General features: G+C 39.2%; 1 protein-coding gene across 1 annotated transcript in view; it reads left to right on the top strand.

The window, feature by feature from the left end:
• Positions 1–17,025, top strand: part of ASZ1 (ankyrin repeat, SAM and basic leucine zipper domain containing 1) — a 47,679-nt gene extending 30,654 nt beyond the window's left edge. Inside the window, exons 8-13 of the mRNA XM_075428789.1 lie at positions 1,117–1,192; positions 1,559–1,615; positions 9,065–9,177; positions 14,257–14,362; positions 14,794–14,907; positions 16,716–17,025. Coding sequence (XP_075284904.1) covers positions 1,117–1,192; positions 1,559–1,615; positions 9,065–9,177; positions 14,257–14,362; positions 14,794–14,907; positions 16,716–16,868 — 619 coding nt within the window. The 3' untranslated portion in view covers positions 16,869–17,025. The remainder of the gene's footprint in view (positions 1–1,116; positions 1,193–1,558; positions 1,616–9,064; positions 9,178–14,256; positions 14,363–14,793; positions 14,908–16,715) is intronic.
• The last annotated feature ends 1,344 nt before the right edge of the window (positions 17,026–18,369 follow it).

Raw genomic sequence — 18,369 nt, 5'->3', positions numbered from 1 at the left:
TTGCTGTCTGTGTGTTGAGGGGGGAGGAACTGGGCAGAGGATAACACAATCCTATACAACTTCATGGTACAGATGATGGCTTTAAATGCTATTGAAATTATTTTAAACTCTTTTTATATTTTGCCTGCTGACAGAAGACATGCTCACAGAATTACTACCTTGTTACAGTGTGGAAGTTGCATTAACTCCTTCATATGTGATTCAGGGTGTCTGTCGTCTTAAAGGGATAAGAATACTTAAATACCAGAAATCCTGGAATGCATGATTCGTAATGTGCAAACCTGAAATATTTTCTTATGAATAATTTTCAGAGAGGTTTGTTTGGGTTTGGGGCTTGGGGGTTTTTTTTGGAGGGGGGAGGGAGGTGTGCTTACTTGGCAAAGGATTCGCTGTAGCAATTGCTGTAGTCCTGTCTGCATTTTCCTTAGTTCTGTTCATTAGTGTTGTTCACCTGATTGTTGAAAACTGTTTAGATAATGTTTTCCCCTTATATTTTTGTATCTTTTGGTAGGGTGGGGAATCAAAACTTATATTTTACCTTTGTTTATAAACGTCAGACTCTGAACCTACAGTGGGTTATACTACTTCCTTAGTCTACCTTCTGAACAGTAGTCTTCTACCAACGAACTTCTTACTGGAGTAATTTCCTCTATCTTTAATTATAGACAGTCCTGTTTTCTTGATAACCTTCTCTGTTTTAAATGGAGCCAGAAGGGTAACAGTTGTGGACTGAATCCAATTTATATGGATGTTATCTGATAAGAATACATAGTTATCTTCCTTAACCCCACTTCCAAATTTTTCAGGCTTTTGTGACTCAACTTTAAGGTTCAGTTGGAACATTTTACTGCTTAAAATGACACTTATTTATGAGAATCATTCCCTTTAGGCTCAATTCAACTCATTAGCCAGAAAAGCTGTTTATAAAATTTTGATAGATTAAATTGTACCCCATGATGCTTATGAGATACTACTGTTATCAGTAGGTGTGTACATCTTTAGGTTGCTCCCCAGTGCTTTGTCTGGGGAACTTTTCTGTAGTATTTTGTTCTGGATGTGGGTTTTTTTTTAAATTTCCATTGTTTTCATCTTGAATCTCATTAATTATATTTACAGTTCCTATTCAACTTTTGATGACATGGAAGTGTTTTTACATGGTCTTGGTCTAGAACACATAATAGGATTACTGAAGGTAAGTTTGTGATCTGTCTGCTCTCTGTGAAGTAATCCATGAAAGCAAAATGTACCTAGAGCATAAAAAAAAGGTTCTGTCATTAATAGTATGTTAATTCAAATAAATTTATTAAACAGAAATTTATATATGAAGTGTTAAGTTAAACTGCAGTAGCCTGGATTGGATTGCTTAATTTTGATTAAGTGCATTAGTCACAACATGCCATGTTTCTAAACGAGACAACTCTTTCCTTACTTTGATAATGGGGTTGTGTAGCTGGTTTTGTTTCTGAAAACTGAAGTAAAACATAAGTGAAAAAAACTGAGAGAACAGTGTTTTCTTCTTAAATTATTTTGATGGCAGAAAACCCTTTGTTTTATACAGGAAGGAGATATAACTTTAAGACAACTTCTGACCATGCAAAAAGACGAGTTAATACAGGTCAGTTTACTATTGTAGAACTTAATTTAGTTTTCTCCACTTTCTTAAATATTTTGAATGTCTTAACTTCTCTTTTTATAAATTTCTAACAGTGTGAGAATTCTATTTTAAGATTGTTTTCAGAATCTTCTGCAACTTCTTGAATTGTAAAGTGAATGTAGACAGACCTTTTCAAAAGTATATAATCCCATAGATCAACCTTGAATTCTGTGAGCTGAATTCTTGCATCTTCTCTGCATAGATCTGACTATGAAGTGGAAGTCCACAGTACTTTCTGCTGTAATGATGTAGGAGTTGGGGTGAGCAGGAAATAGTTCTGTTTTAAATACTAGTTGTTACCTTTTTTAGTATTTAATTATGTTTTCTCTAAAAGGAAGTCAGTGTTAGGATTAACAATAGGTAATCTTAAACAAATACTTTGAATGTGATCCTCCTTTGTGGGGTGGTGATTTCTATTGGAAAAATGAGAGCTCTCGTACATTGTGGAATCTCATATCCCACACAAATACTTTGAATGTGATCCTCCTTTGTGGGGTGGTGATTTCTATTGGAAAAATGAGAGCTCTCGTACATTGTGGAATCTCATATCCCACACAGGTTTGTAAAACCTTACCCCACAAAAAAAAGAGGAGAGAAGTTTTGGTTTCTTACAGTTCACTGCAGCTAGGAAGGTTGGTATTTTGCTGTTATCCAGGACTAAGTTATATGTTATTACAAGGTTTCAGTTTCCAGTTGAGATAGGGTGGTTGTGTTTCCTTTGTCTTTGCTGGAATTATTCCCATGGGAAATGAAAGACTTCCTGTGCTTATAGGAGGATGCCATAATAAAATCCAGTTACAGGAGTCTCCTTGAAGTACTTCGGGCCACAGGATTATTCTGAGCACTCTATATGTGGTCTGGGATACCAAAGATGCCGCATTAAAATAGCGGTTTCAAGCCTGCTTCCTGCTACTGATGCTAGCCATGTCCTCAGTGTCAGCTTTTTTCCCCCCCTGTTCTGGTACCAAGGAGGCATGCGTCCTAGCAGCTGGAACCAACATTTACATACAGATGTTAATATTCCTTCAGAGTTGGTGTCACAAAGATGTTTTGCGTGAAGTTTTGTCTTGTAACTGAGTAGAGCTTCAGTGTTTTGACAGAGCTCAGGAGTAATTCTGTATTCTCAGAGGGTACATGTATAGGGAGCTTTGTTGTGGAAGAGATTTTTAAGAGTTCACTTAGACCTAAATATTATTAGGCATGTCAGCGTGTTTGATATTACTGCTTTTCTGAAGCCTTGGGTTCGTGCCCATTGGGCAGCATCCCGGTGTGGGCCCTGAAGCCCCCACTGACAGGAATTTTGCTCTTAAAGGAGATTTTTCTGGCTTTTTCCTCATCGCTGTGTGAGCTGCTGTCTTGATCGTGATTGCACTAGACAGCAAATCTGACTGAGTATTTGCTCTCATTGATAGCCTGTTTTGGTGTTGTAATTGTTACTTGTTTTTGTCCAGGGGACACTGGGGGAAGGGGAGAGAATTGTGGACTTTAGTGAATGGCTAAGCCTTACGGTTCCTTCGCTGGAGAGGTACAATTTCGCACAAACTAGTAACTTCTGTTTCAGTATTCTGACATGTTTGAGGCTCCCTATTATGAAGCGGGCTTTTTTTGACAAAATGAAATAAATACCTGGATCAGCTGCTCTTGCACAGAAAGATAATATCTATAGAAACAGAATTGTTTTGCCTCTTAGCTCTGCAACAGCAGGAAACAGTTCCTGTAAAATAAGTCATGTTTTGTGCATAGACAGAAATTAATTAGCGAGTCTTCAACTGAGAATTTAAAAATTACATAACAGTCTTGGCTTATTAGCACTTCATAAGTTATCCTAAATTCTCGATGCAGTCTAGTTTTAGAGCTCTGCTAACAGTTTCTCCCCACACTGCTGATAGAACAAATCTAATCTGTTTCCTCGTAAATCCAGAGTTGAAAGTTTTTAGTGTGATGGCAGATCTTCAACTAACAGCCAGCTATTTTAAAGAGCCTGGATCTTATTACTGCAAAGATTAATGATGACCTCTGATGGATGCCTCTGAACCAAGCTGCTTTGTATCCAGAGAACTGGGCAGAAATCCTGTCACTAACATGATACACTTTCCTCCATCAAACAATAGCAGAAAGATATTTTCTCTGTAAATACCTTTATTTGTATTCTACAACAGAGCCTAAACAACGACTCTTTCAAGCTGAAATCCTTGCATTCCTTAAGCTTATGAACTGTTCCATACTGAGACAAGTCTGTTCAGTATACTGGGACATGTCTATTCAACATTTGGAGGCTTTTGTCTGATTCTGTGCTACTCATAGTAGTCGGATCTTTTCTGTCTGTTTGGGTTTGGGGTTTTTTGAGCATTTGTCTCACAAGATAGCAACAGAAGTAGTTTTAGTTCTGGATGCATTTAGGACTAAGAAGGTTCCTTTCTCACATGTTCACTAGTTTAGAATAAGAGAAATTAGCATCCTGTTCTGGATTTGAGAATGCGTAGTGAAAAGTTGACACATCAAAATTCAAAATATAACCCAGAAGTTTAACTTAATCATTAGAGAATTATCTAGTCTGTGTGCTTCCATATCACAGTTCCAGGACTCCTTTCTCTGCCCTGCTTCCCCACAAAAAAGCATTTAATATTGGGCAGAAAGTTGTCTGGTTATTAAAAATAGTGGCCATTTGAGCAAGATGGCAAGGATGTAAGAGTTCATGCTTAACTTCACTGATTTTATCTGAGAAGTATGTCATCTTTCATGTCTTGAGGCAATCTGTTATTCCCTTCTTCTTTCATTTCCATCTAAAGGATGACAGAAATGTCGTGTTGACAATGGAGCCTGAGTTTTGGGGCATGGATTTTCAGGGGATGAGGAGTATTTATTTATTTATTTAAGTAAATAATAAAATAGATGATGTTAGAGTTGATGTGCCTAAAATCAAAATCTAGACTGTGGACAGTTTGTTTTACAGATATAAGAAAGTTCTTGTACAACATTTGTACCATTCTTAAATATATATGGCCGCTTTACAATAATACTTGCATTATTTGGACTGCAGAGTGTAATTGAATGAACACCAACTTAAAAGCTTGCTTATCCTTAAGGAAAAAGGGCTGCTTGCACTGTGGTTGTTTCATGCATTCATCATTGCGTGAATAGTCAGGTTCTGGGTAACCCTCATGTTCAGCAGAGATGGTCTAGAAAGGGAAAATATGTCTGCTTTGGGAAGCCGTTTGGACTGGTCTATCTACTTTCTGTCTCTTAAGTTTTGCACCTAGTACCTGTGAATTCAGAATCGCTGTGGTGGTGGAAGGCTTTGTCTATGACAACTTGTATCCCATTCTTTACTTCCTAAACCATATCTTCAAGATGTGGTGGTGCTCAGTCACTGATCCATTTGCAGAAGGATGAAATTATGTTTTATTTATAGGGAAACAAAGTACGTCTTCCTGATAAACTGTATCCTGATTTGCTTGTTCCAGGAGTGAGAAAATGGAGTCAAAAGCAAACCCAATCTTTGCAGTATTTCCTGCTTTATGCAAGGATAATAATATTCAAGAATAACTGCCATTATGTCCTTGGAAGAGCTCATTTGATTTGTTATTTATACTTAGAAGTAAACTTGCTGCTCTTGTACAAATCAGCTTGCTTCTGCATCATGAAATGACTTCTGTAAAGCTTTGTAAGCATTAACAAAGCATTAGTTCATACCAGATAGGGCTCCACTAGGCAAACCTGAGAACTAATAAAAGGGCAAACTTACAGTTCGACATAAGGAAAGCAAATTATTTATAGGAAACCCAGATCTTTCTCTCTTAAGGCTGCTTGTGATATTTACCAAAGAGACTTGAGTACAACTTTTTCTGGTACCCATGACGACATAATGGAAACTCAAAAGTTCTTGACACCTGTAGTTAAACTCCCAATTAGTCTTGTGATTTTACATCAGTGAAGAACTTATTGTCTGTAGACTTACAACATGGTATTGAAATGTATAAGGACACACTTTTGAGCCCATAGTTACATACTACCTGTGATTTCTGAACACCTAGTGGAGAACCTAGAGGACTGTTTTATGGAGCCGTGATGAACACTGGGTGTCAGAAATTATAGTCTCATACAAAGCAAGCATTTCTCTAGGCACCTGCTCTTCCCTAGGATTGCTGCTCGGCACCATCCGCGGAAGTGAGACTGCCTGACGTTTTGATCTGGTGTGTTTCGTCAGCTGTTCATTTGAAATTCTTTCTGCAATAATTACAGAAAACTGGGAGACTGCTAACACCAACATCTTACAGATTTCTGAGGCTGCAGCAGGGAACTTCAGATCCTCAGAACATCAGTGAGAGCCCCATATGTTGTAGCTTTGGAGACTGTAGGATCCTTGCAGTCTCAGATTCTGGATGGGTCCACTCCAGTGGAGTCCAGGTACTCAGCTGGAGAGTTAGGAACAAAGACATATTAGGAGCTGACATTTCAGGTTTTTTCACTTGTGTGGAGCAGCATCCTTAGGGCTGCTAACATGAGAAGCCCTGTGTTGCACAGCCCCCTGTCAGATGAGCAAGGAAAAGTATTGAATGTGCCACAGAAGCACTTCCCTTGTAACAAATGGACTTTTTTTTTTCATACTTTAAGTGTTCTGCAAGAAAACTCTCAGCCTAGGGTTTAAACGTTAAATTTTAATCTGAGATGGTGGACGGATAACACAGCTGACAACATCTTCTATCCAGGCATCACTTGGACAATCTCAGTTACATAGTGTGTATCTTCCTAAGAAAATTGTGCTTTTCTTCAGCTAAAAAAAGACAAAAGGGTTTGAACACTTCAGAACTTTTCTGTTGTTGTTTGCAGCATTAGCCAAGAGTGTAGAAGATGAACTGATTTGAGCTTAGGGACTCCATAAGATGATGTCAAATAGTATTTAGGCTCAGTCTTATTTTGAGATGAGGCATCTATTCTACGTATGCTGTCCTTCAGATATATAAAAAGGCTGGTGTTACAGGCTATTTCATGGTAAAAACATGCGGCTGAATGTCTTTGGAACAGATCATATTCTCTCTCGCTCTCTACTAGTTTCTGATCATCTGAGATTTTAGAGGTGGTGTGAACTATTCTTTGTAGCCATGACTTATTTTTCAAATGAGCTTCTATAAAAAAAACAAGGTTTTAGAAAGAGGTATCATATCTTGTGAGACCAGTTTTTCTAACTGGAAAAAAATACACATGCAGAAGTTTGTAAAAGCCCTTCTTAAAATTTGGCCTCTTTCTGTAAAATTCTCCATTTGATGCTGATTTGATAGTTTCCATTCTTTCCTTTGGAGTTAATACTGTATCACCATCATGACAGTACATCAATAGCAAACAAAAGACAAGGGAGAATGTGGGGCCACTACGAGGTGGATGCCCTGGTGATGGAGGATGCAGAGAAGGCAGAGTTACTGAATGCCTTCTTTGCTTCAGTCTTCCCTGCTAAGGCTGGCCCTCAGGCATCCCAGTCACTGGAGGTAAGAGAGAAAGCCTGCAGAAAGGAAGACCTTCCCTTGGTCGAGGAGGATCGGGTGAGAGATGGCTTAAGCAAACTGGACGCCCACAAATCCATGGGCCCCAATGGAATGCACCTATGAGTGCTGAGGGAGCTGGCGGGTGTCATTGCTGAGCCACTCTCCATCGTCTTTGAGAGGTCCTGGAGAACAGGAGAAGTGCCTGAGGAGTGCAAGAAAGCCGGTGTCACTCCAGTCTTCAAAAAGGTCAAGAAGGAAGACCCAGGGAACTACAGACTGGTGAGCCTCACCTCCATCCCTGGAAAGGTGATGGAGCAGCTCATTCTGGCTGTCATCTCTAAGCACGTGGAGGAAAAGAAGGTTATCAGGAGTAGTCAGCATGGATTCACCAAGGGGAAATCATGTTTGACCAATCTCATAGCCTTCTAAGGTGTCATGACTGGCTGGGTGGATGAGGGGAGAGCGGTGGATGTTGACTTCAGCAAGGCTTCTGACACTGTCTCCTGTAACATCCACATAGGGGAGCTCAGAGGGCTGTGATCAGCAGCGCTGAGTCTAGTTGGAGGCCTGGAGCTAGTGGTGTTCCCCAGGGGTCAGTACTGGTTCCAGTCTTGTTCAACTTCTTCATCAACGACCTGGATGAAGGGACAGAGTGTACCCTCAGCAAGTTTGCTCATGACACAAAACTAGGAGGAGTGGTTGATACACCAGAAGGCTCTGCTGCTATTCAGTGAGACCTGGACAGGCTGGAGAGTTGGGCAGAGAGGAACCTGATGGAGTTCAACGAGGGCAAGTGCAGGGTCCTGCACCTGGGGAGGAACAACCCCATGCACCAATACAGGCTTGGGGCAGACCTGCTGGGGAGCAGCTCTGTGGAGAGGGACCTGGCAGTGCTGGTGGATGACAAGTTGACCATGAGCCAGCAGTGTGCCCTGGCTGCCAAGAAGGCCAATGGTATCCTGGGGTGCATTAGGAGGAGTGTGGGCAGCAGGTTGAGGGAGGTTCTCCTTCCCCTCTACACTGCCCTAGTGAGGCCCCATCTGGAATACTCTGTCCAGTTCTGGGCTCCCCACTTCAAGAAAGATGAGGAGCTACTGGAGAGAGTCCAGCGGAGGGCTACGAAGGTGATTGGGGGACTGGAACGTCTCTCCTATGAGGAGAGGCTAAGAGAGCTGGGCTTGTTTAGCCTGAAAAAGAGAAGTCTGAGAGGGGACCTAATAAATGCTTATAAATATCTGAAGGGTGGGTGTAAGGAGGATGGGGCCAAACTCTTTTCAGTGGTGCCCAGCGACAGGACAAGGGGCAATGGGCACAAACTGAAGCACAAGAAGTTCCATCTGATCATGAGGAAGAATTTCTTCCCTCTGAGGGTGACAGAGCACTGGAACAGGCTGCCCAGGGAGGTTGTGGAGTCTCCTTCTCTGGAGATATTCAAAGCCCACCTGGATAAGGTCCTGTGCAGCCTGCTGTAGGTGACCCTGCTTCGGCAGGAAGGGTTGGACTAGATGATCCCCAGAGGTCCCTTCCAACCCCTGCCATTCTGTGAATCTGCGATTCTATGATGATTGGTTATTTTGCTGTAAGACATGACAGGTGATTCTGAAAAAGATGAGCATAACATCCTAACAACACAGGGATGTGTTAGTTATAAGAACGGTTGTTCATTTTTGTAATAAACCTTAAATGTATTTTCTGCAATTTCAGATTGGCTCTTTCTCAACGCTTGTGATTTTGTTTTGCATCATTGAATAGCTTCTGTGGTTTTATTTTGTACTTTGGCAGTCGCATACATTGTAGTTGGTTGCAATAACTTATAAGCAACTTTTTTTGACTGTTAATAATTAGAAGCTTGCACAATAAATGGTACTGTACTGTTATGTCTAGTAAGTGTAAAAAGTAAATCTTATTTGGAATTACTCTTTAAATTTAGATTGGCATTACAAATCCTGTAGATCAACAGAAACTCCTAGATGCTATTAAAGAGCTACGAGTGGAAGAAATAAAGATTGGAGACCTCGCTGAAGTGATGAAGCTGGAATTGAGGTATTAACTGTATATCTAAGGAAATGGAAGTGATATATGAACTATTTAAGGTGACAGTATTGTGTTCTGTAGCTCAAAGGTAAAATTCTCTTACACCTTATCCCATGCATAACATTCATGGGTACACCAGTTAGTAGATTATGAGGGCTGGTGGTAGGTGAGCTTTGTACAAAGAAAGTTGGAAGCCTAGATTCCTGTTATAGGAGTCTGTTTATGGGTTATATTGCCATTATATGCTATTACTTCAGCCATCTTTTTGAGTGGTGAATGCTTGCTCTGTACCTCAGACAGGGTTTGATGGCCTTGCTTTGCAGGGTTTTCACTTAATTGTGTTTGTATAATAAACTCTGAAATTGGCTTCTGAGGCTCCAGTATTACCTCATTCTTTAGTTTCTCTGATAGGCTTCAGTGAGAAAATTCTGTTGTTTCTCCATGGAAATGAGGTCTTGCCCTCCTTGATCCTCATTCTTCAAGAGTGTCATGGACCCTTACAAACCCTACATGATATGGTCTCTGTAATTCTCCATTGTGTCTGTAGACAAGACAGGCTCTTTTAGTCTTGTAATCAGATTTGTCTGATTTGTAAGATGCAATAAAAAGATGTGTGGGAGGAAGAGATACACGTGATTTCTATGTAGGGCTTTCATTTTCAACTGATTAATTTCTTGTACGCATTTATCTTAAATCATAAATGTGACTTCTGTGTAGCTTCAGGATTTTTTTCCTTGTTTTCCACTGGAAGCAGTTTTAACTGGCTTCTAAAATACCTTATTTTTTATATTACAAATTAAGAACTTCATAAGATACTTTCATTATCATAGATTGTAGGTATCTACAGAAATAGGTTTATAAGGAAGCTATTTTTTAAGAAAGTGTTACTCCTTCAAAGTTCCGTTCCAGCTCGGTATTTTTCCTATTATTGGTTCTTTCTCACAGCCTTAAGTATCAGCTCTGCAATACCTCTCATATTTCTAGTATAGTCTTGTGCAGTGCCGTGAAAGCCAGGCCTGAGCTGAGAAGAACATCCCTCAGCAACCTTGTTAAGCTTCGTCAGTCCCCTAAGCACTTGGTAGAGCACTTCCCGCATCCAGCACAAAAAGAAGAATGAATGCTATAGTAAATGCTAAAGTGTCTTCAGATTTCTTAAACTTCTTATCCTTTATTTTGTGGTGTATCATTTTTTTTCCAGCAGAGACACCTAGACTTGAATTTAGATTCTGTGCTCGTGTCTTTCCTCTTTTTACTTCCCAGAACTATAGAAGAATTGCCTCGAAAGTAAGATTAGTTTGGTATTTTAATTTACAAGTTTTAGAAATGGACTTGGGCAGAAAACTGTGGCTTGCCTTTCAGAGGCTTTAGTCAGCTGAACTGTGTTTATTTAACTTAGAGAAGACTGGTTTGGAGATACTGCTTCTTCTCTGTACCATAGTTGCATCACCAGGAAGTTAGGTTCTCTGTGCTTGTTTCTTTCTTCGCAGTCCCACCAGCATTTGCATAGCATTGCATTGCCTTATTTGCAGTGATCTGGCTGGAAAAAACTCCTCCTTGCATTCAGTCTACTCATTAAATAATTTTCTACTATCTAGAAAAGTAAGGGTTCAGTTCTTCTTCAAAGTGTGTGTATTTCCTTCTTGACTAATGACTTGACAGCTTTGCTGCTGCTCTGTTAGATATTTCTTCCCTCTCCATAATTTCAGGGAGCGCTGCCTGCATTATTTGGGTACTGTAAGGCTGCACGCTTTGTTTGTCATGTTGTTCATTCGACCGAAGAATGTGCTCGGGTTCAAGTTCATTCTGTACGTGTCACCGTCCTTTGGCAGCAGCTGAGTCGCACCAGCACTGTGGTTTAGCAGTTATGGCACGATGTGGTCCTGCTGTAGCGTTGTCTTTTGTGCCTTGGTTACATGAATCTGTCTAGTATGTACTCCGCTCCCGTCTAGTCATTCTCACGTGTACTGATTGCTCCTGGTGCTGGCACTGTGCCTGTGTCTGTATCATTGCTCTGTTTGTACAGTAGAGGCTTTGCAGCCTGCTTGAGGTAAGTTTTTCTAGCATCATGCCGAGTTTGAGGTGTGGGATGTGGGAGGACATGAAAGGCATTTGAGCAAGCTCTGGAAAGACTGAGGTGGGCTGGGAGAACAGGGTGTTCTTGTCCTGGTACAGGACCTTTATGCTACTTCTAGGCTGTGCGGAGCTTTCTCCATCAGAGCAATACCTTTGTATTTCCAGAATAGAGTCCAGGTGCAAACTAGTACGTGTCCTGTAAAATTAAAGAACTAAAGTTCCAGCGCACAAGAGAGTACAAACCATTATGATATGGATACACCCTAAATACTCTGATGGCACCTGAGCTGTTCCTATTAAAATAGAGGCTTTGCTGCTGGGCTGAGGTAGGAGGCCAGGCGTCTGGGTGCCTACCTGTCCAAGTGAGGCACCTTTGGAAAAGGATGTTGACTCTTCAGCAAGGGCTAATTAGCTGCAGTTGAAGAGGACTTTGCCTGGTTTAAGTTTCATGCATTTTTGTGCTAGAAATGTGTGCTTTGTTCAGATTGATCTGTAGTGATGTTTAGTATATACATTCAAGCAGAACAGCTTAAGAATTTGAATAAAGGGAATAAATGGAAAAATACAAAAAGTTCACAGTTCGCTGCATGTGTGGCCAAATACAACAAAAACCCCACATGATGTCCACTACAGTCTCGCACACCAGTGACACATGGAATTCCTAGTACAGTATGGTTTTAGATCATATGTAATTCTCAAAACCAGAAAATAATTGATTGAAGATTGAAGTACACAAAATATGACAGCATTTCACTTATGGCAAGCACTGCATACTTTTTCTAGAAAATGGCTTGACATGTATTCTAGGAATCTGACCTTGAGACTAAAATCGTAGGCTATGTTTACATGCTATTATTTAAAGATTTTACTTCCCACTTGTTCAAAGTCATTCTGTGAGAAGGAAAATCAGTCATTAAGTCATAGAAAAACTAACATAGTAGAAAATGTTGAACTGATTGATTATAAACTCACGGAGTGTCTAGCACTGTTTAGCCACCAGTGTTTTGACAGGCGTTAATTCTTTTAAAAAGTGATTATTTTTTGAAAACTTTATTTCCATTTGCAAATATAAGAACATGTCACTGCAACAGATATAAAATTATATGAAATTTTTTTTAAGAACTATTATTTGTATAATAAAGAAGTATGAGAAGTATAAAAGTTTTCCTTTTTTTTTTCTCTGCATTTCATGCCTATGACATACTTTATTTTTGGAGAGAATCCTCCCAGATTTCCTAAAAATAATTTCCTTTGTGCTAAAACACAGAAGGTGCCATAACTGATCCTAGCCAACTAACAAGTTCTCTTTCTAAGTAGAAGGAAATTGTCATGAATATGTCTTGACTGTAGTAATGTGGGAGAGACTTTGAGACTATCTCCAGATGTGATTATTTTGTTTAATGTTTGGGGTTTTTACCGTATTTAGTTCAGTTACATTGTTCTGAAATAAATAATAATTTATTTTACCAAAGCAAGCTAATAGGCTTTCTTACCTCCCCATCTTCGTAAAAAACATAAACAATCCTGGTTTTTAACCTCTAGCGTCCTTACTGATGCTTCTGTGTATTTCTGTTTAAAGTGTTAAAGTCGTAGCAGTTAAGCAGTTGTTGCAAATCACAGGTGTCCTGAGCAACGGTGGAAGCTTTGCTCACTAATGATCTTGTGCCAGATCTGTGGGCAAAGTTCAGTCTCTCTTTAGATAATTGTACCACACTGGCATGTAGCTTGGTTTAGCTGTTTGGCAAACTTCATGTTATACCTTTTTACCTTTATCAGAAGCAGCAGCAAGTGAGGTGGTGTGAGTGTGTTGCATATAGATGTAGTAGCAGATTGTCCTAGTGAAAAGAGGAACGCTGGGGTCTGAAAGAATTTTTTCAGTCTCTTGTTTTGGCCTTGCTTATTATTCACCTGAAAGGCTAATAGCTAGTGGAAATTTTTCTACTGGAGATACAGGCACTTCTCAAGGTTTGAGTTTCAAGTTTCAAGGTTTGAGAGCTCATTCTGTAAAAACAAATGGATGATGATCTTGCTTGCCCCCTTTTCCTCTGTCTGGTCAATGGCATCAACTTGACCAGCAGCATGACTTACAACAAGCACTCTCTGAGACTTACAGTAAAATAAATTGAGTCAGTGTCACATGGAAGCTGTAGAAACTTAGCATTGAAATTAGTCTGTTAATTTTTTCTATCCTTTTCTCTCCACTCTTTGGAGATACGGATCAAACTAATTTTCAGAGTTGTCTTCCTGCTTGTATTCAGTCACTAAGTGTAATTTTTCTTCAAAGTAGATAACGTCAGATATTTTAGGCTTTGAGGAATGTATTTCCAGATCCAGGGGCCAAGTCGGTATCCCTGGATTCTTCTTTCTTCCACTGTGCTGGAGACTGACTGACTCTAACCTACTCATTTCAGTCCTAGCTCCAAAGTACAAACCAGATACTTTTTTCCCCACATCTTCCTCAAAAATGCGAGCTGCAGGTCAGGAATATTGGTACATCAGCATAAAATTGACTATAAATTCTGTTTCTGGTGTTGCAAGACTGTTATGTGTATGCGCACATGCCCAGGAAAACAGTGTTGCAGTTGTTATGCATAGTATGTTACAAAATTCCTCATGCAACAGGTAATTAAATGTTTTCATTGATAATACAAGATTGATGAGAGTTAGAAACGGAAGTGGAGGTTAGTAGAATGTTTCCAAAAACCTTTTTGGTGACGCTTTTTCAGCTTTCAATATGTCTTACTTGCTGAATATTCCAGGTAACTTAATGATTTGTTGTCCTTCCAAAAGGAGGGGGGGAACAAACAAAAAAAGAACTTGCTAAGATGTTAAATGTAGTATTTAACTGCCCTGTGTTAAAATGACACTGGATTTTTTTTTTTTTTTTTTTTTTAATGTGATGAAACTGCATGTCTGATTGACTCACTAGCCAGCGCTGGAAATGCATGGATGATATTTAGCTTGAAAAAAGTTACAGCTATTAACAAATAACAGAATATTGTTTTATTTTTGTAGTGGAGACGAATTCCTCAAGTTTCTTCAGAAGTTCAATAAGGAGTGTAATAAGCTGACTGTTCCTGTGCAGACCGTGAACGAGCATTTCCTCAAAAATTCCCACAAGGTATTCAACCAAAGAAAAAACGCTGATTTAGAATATATTACTCTATTCTAGAATATTATTCTATGCTGTAAAATGGAAAATATGAATACTCCTCAACTGTCTTGATTGTTGTGTATTTATATAGAGCTGTCCAATGTCCTTTCTCTAAAGGATACCTTTTAAAATAATTTATTTCAAAGAGTTAAGCCACCCAATTAAAGGAGGTAGATCTGTTTCTTAGTGTTTCTGCTGATAGAGGAGTTAAAGTGATAAAAGGTTCCCACAAAGGCTGACAGAGAGTAGCAGATCATGTTGCACATAAAGCGTACAGTGAAAACCCAGCATAAATGCAGTTAATAAACTTTTTCTGACACAATCTTACGATACATTGACTAAAGAATATTAAATGATAACCTACAGTAATTCTGGCAAATAACTGTAACTATTAACAGATAGTACTGCAGTGGGCACCGACTGAATGTTTTACTGAAGTCTGCAAAGACTTGGTTTGCAGTGTTGAAAAGCTGGGGGAAGAAGTTACCAAACTGAAGGACCTGGTGGAGAAGGTGGGTATGTGCGAGTGAGGATATTAAACACCGTGTATAAGTTTCTGCATGCAACGTCAAATGTGACATCCATCAGCGAAATGTTTCGTACCTTGGTCTGGCACAGGCTCTTTAGCTGTAGCTTGGGCATTGCATCTACCTCTCCCCCTTGCACCTCTCCATGGACAGAATGAGAAATAATCTAGAATATTCCACAGCAGCGTGGACAGTCTCCAAAGGAAGGCACTGTCAGTCTTTCTCTGTCTACCATAGGAAAGAATTAAGTGGAATGTATCCTATGCTCTTGGACAACCACTGTGGTGTAAATGCAGCTCTGAATACTTGCACTCTTGCTTCTTAATTAAGGAATCTTCTGTTTGCAGTTATTGACTCACAGGGAAGATATTGAGGTTTTATGGATAGAATGGGAGGCATCCCAGATAACTCTGCAGAGTGACAAAAGAAGAGGGTGGGAGAGGTCAAGGCTAGATGTTAGCACCACATCAGTCATTCTCAAACCAACACAATGACACGCTCTTGTCAGATGGGGTCATTTTAAGTAATAGGCTAGTAAAAGGAATGGCCGCAGGGATAGAGTAAATGGAGCATCAGTGTCAGAAAGGAATCTGTTGCTGAACGAAGCCATGTGGAACTCAGACCTTGAGTATAATGCTACTAATGCAATTTCCTGGAGTTTAGGTAAATTTGATGTAATGTAACAGCCTTCTCCCAATAAATCGCTTAACACCAAATGTATTTAAGAGGTAGACAGAGGTTGTGACAAAGAACTTTTTAGCTATTTGTGTTCCTTTTTTTGCGTATGCAGAAATCAATTGTATGTGTATATTTGCCTCCTGTATGTGCAGGCCAGTTATAAGGGCTGGGGATGGATCTGAGTAAGGTGCCACTTGACTTTGCTCCCATCTGTACTTGAGGTTTTATAGCTGTCAGGATGAAGCATGGTGGCTCTGTACCCAGAGTTAAACAGAGGTGTTAAACATTAGCCTTCTCGTTACTTGAAAAATGTAATTCTTGTTCTATTGTAACACTGTAACGTTGTATGAATTTCAGTGATGAAGACTTTAATACAAAACATTTTTATGCTACTTAATTTATGGTGAGGCACTCCTGAGTGAGTAGAGCACCGAAACGTCTATTATGAAAAGTGCCAATTTAAGTGAAACAGTTAAACCTCTTAGGTAATGAGTTTATATCAATTCCCTTAAATTCTTCAGTACTGCTCGCTAAGCTTAGTCATTACAAGACTTTGCCAGCGGTACCTGTTATGTCTGTAGCGTGTACTTTTTGAAAGCATGGTAAGAAGACCTTCCAAGCATTATAAACTAAGGTAGACAACCGAGACCTAAGCCTGCTGCACTCATGACAAGGCTCCACTCAGCTTCAGCATGTATTTGGGCAGGCACTCGTAAGGTACTTTCCACACTTGGTTTCAAGGAAGTCTGATCTGTTAGATATTTAACTTGCTGTTTTAATAAACAGTTGGTTTAGTAATTAAATGGCAAAAGTTTTAGTTAAGCTATTTGACCATTGGAGTTTAAATGTTTTGTTACTAGATTTTTGTAGCATCTATTAGCAGTGTGTTCTACTCCTGAGTAATTAAGTTTACAGAATGATTGAGTATCAGATAAGATAAAGGTTTGCACACATTTATTTCAATTGAAGGAGGGCACAGACAGAAAGAAATAATATCAGTCCTAGATGCATGCAGATTCTTAGGACTGGGCACTTTATCACATTCTTAAGAAGTTTTCACGCTAACTTTTTTTTTCTGTGTTGCACTTTTTATGTGAACTTAACATTTGCCTCAGCATGAACAGAAGAATGACCCCAGCCGAGTGAAACTTCCAGAAAAAGCATCCACCTTGGAAAAAAGATTAGTAAAAATGGGAGTGGTAACTTTGCTTGGGTTTGGTTTTTTCTTCTTTATAACTAAGTTAGTGGTAAAGAAAACCAGACTTTAGTGCTATGAACAATATTGAAAAACTTAGTCACATTGTGCTTCTGTTCAGTATATGCAGCTGAGCCGAAGTAATATGAAAATGTGTGTAGTTTCTTATCGTATCTGTATTATTTGCATCCAGTAAGTACTTTGATCTAGAAATAAAGTTACTAAAAATTAAAACTGCTACTTAAATGTATCTTGAGGTTTTACTTTCAACATTATTTTTGGTATAGACTGTAGGTCTAACATCTTGTCAAACCTGCTTTTTTTTTTGGCATAAAGCTGTAATTTTTGCTTACTAATTACTGGTTTCATTTTTACCTTCAGCTGTTGTTCAGAGGAGAACATAAGCAAATGATTCTGATTATATCACATGTTTGTAATTAAAATTATGATGCAGATGTGTTTTGGGGTTTGGGAGGGTTTAAAATATTTCAAGTATCTCATGCAATTTTATGTTGATAAAGATCTGTTCTTTTGTAGTGTCTCATACAAATCTATCATATGAAGAACTTCCCAGTGAGGTGTACTTTTTTTCCTTCGTCACAATCACAGGACTGTAGAGATTTTGTTATACGTTGCCTGAAAAGTCATTTACCACTGAACTGTGATATTCAAATTATGCCTAAATCTGTTTCCTCAGAGGTACTTACTTATGGTAAGAGTTTCATCACATCTATTAAAAGGATTATAGCAAATCCTTTGCTGTAAGAGTGCAAGCAACTTGGAAGGCATAGCAGTGTGGTTTTTTTCTTGGCCTGGTCTTTCGCTACAGCAGCTTTATGTTTAGAGTAATTTTTTCTTAATATTTTCTCCACTTAAAAAGGTGTTTGTAATTCTGCAGTGAAACATTAATACCTGTTTTTCATCGTGTTACCAAACCAGCTATGTTGGAAAAAAGGGAATTGATATAAGTAATTCAAATCACAGCTATGTTTTGGCAGACCTCAGTAAACATCTGTAAAAATGCTGAAAGTTTCTGAAGGAACATTATTCTATCAAATTAAAACAGAAGCAGTCTAGAAGAATGTGAGCCTCCATGGCTGTGTCATGCTTTAGCGCTCTCTGTTTTCAGAGATGTTGTGTGAAGTCTTGTTCTTTGATGTTCTCTCCAGAGACTAGTGATAAGAAGATTAAAAACCTGAGTGCTACTCCAGTTGCTGCCATAGTTGTTCTCTGCTTTTTGTTTTAGAAAACTACGTTGGGTCTTGGCATGTTTCCTCGTTACTGCAGTTGTTTTACCTTCTTTCCTCCCGTGTTTCTCCCTCAATGCAAGGAACATCCTACAGAGTGGTGAGGCCAGAGGCAAATACAACATAAGGTGGTTTGTTGTTGGTGGGTTTTTTTTTCATTCTGTTCCCAGCATTGGGTCAGAGAGGATAAACCGTGTTCCCCACCACACCGTCTACCAGCAGAAGCAGAGAAGTGCATGTACTAGCAGCATACTGACTTGAACCAACAAATTATAGAAAAGGAAATATTTTGAAAATAGTTCTCTGTTTCATCTTATTACTTTATAA

Source organism: Opisthocomus hoazin, chromosome 8 (assembly GCF_030867145.1).
Source record: "Opisthocomus hoazin isolate bOpiHoa1 chromosome 8, bOpiHoa1.hap1, whole genome shotgun sequence".
Classification (NCBI taxonomy): Eukaryota; Metazoa; Chordata; class Aves; order Opisthocomiformes; family Opisthocomidae; genus Opisthocomus; species Opisthocomus hoazin.
The sequence above is the reverse complement of the archived record's forward strand: the minus strand, read 5'-3'. Positions and strand labels throughout refer to the sequence as shown.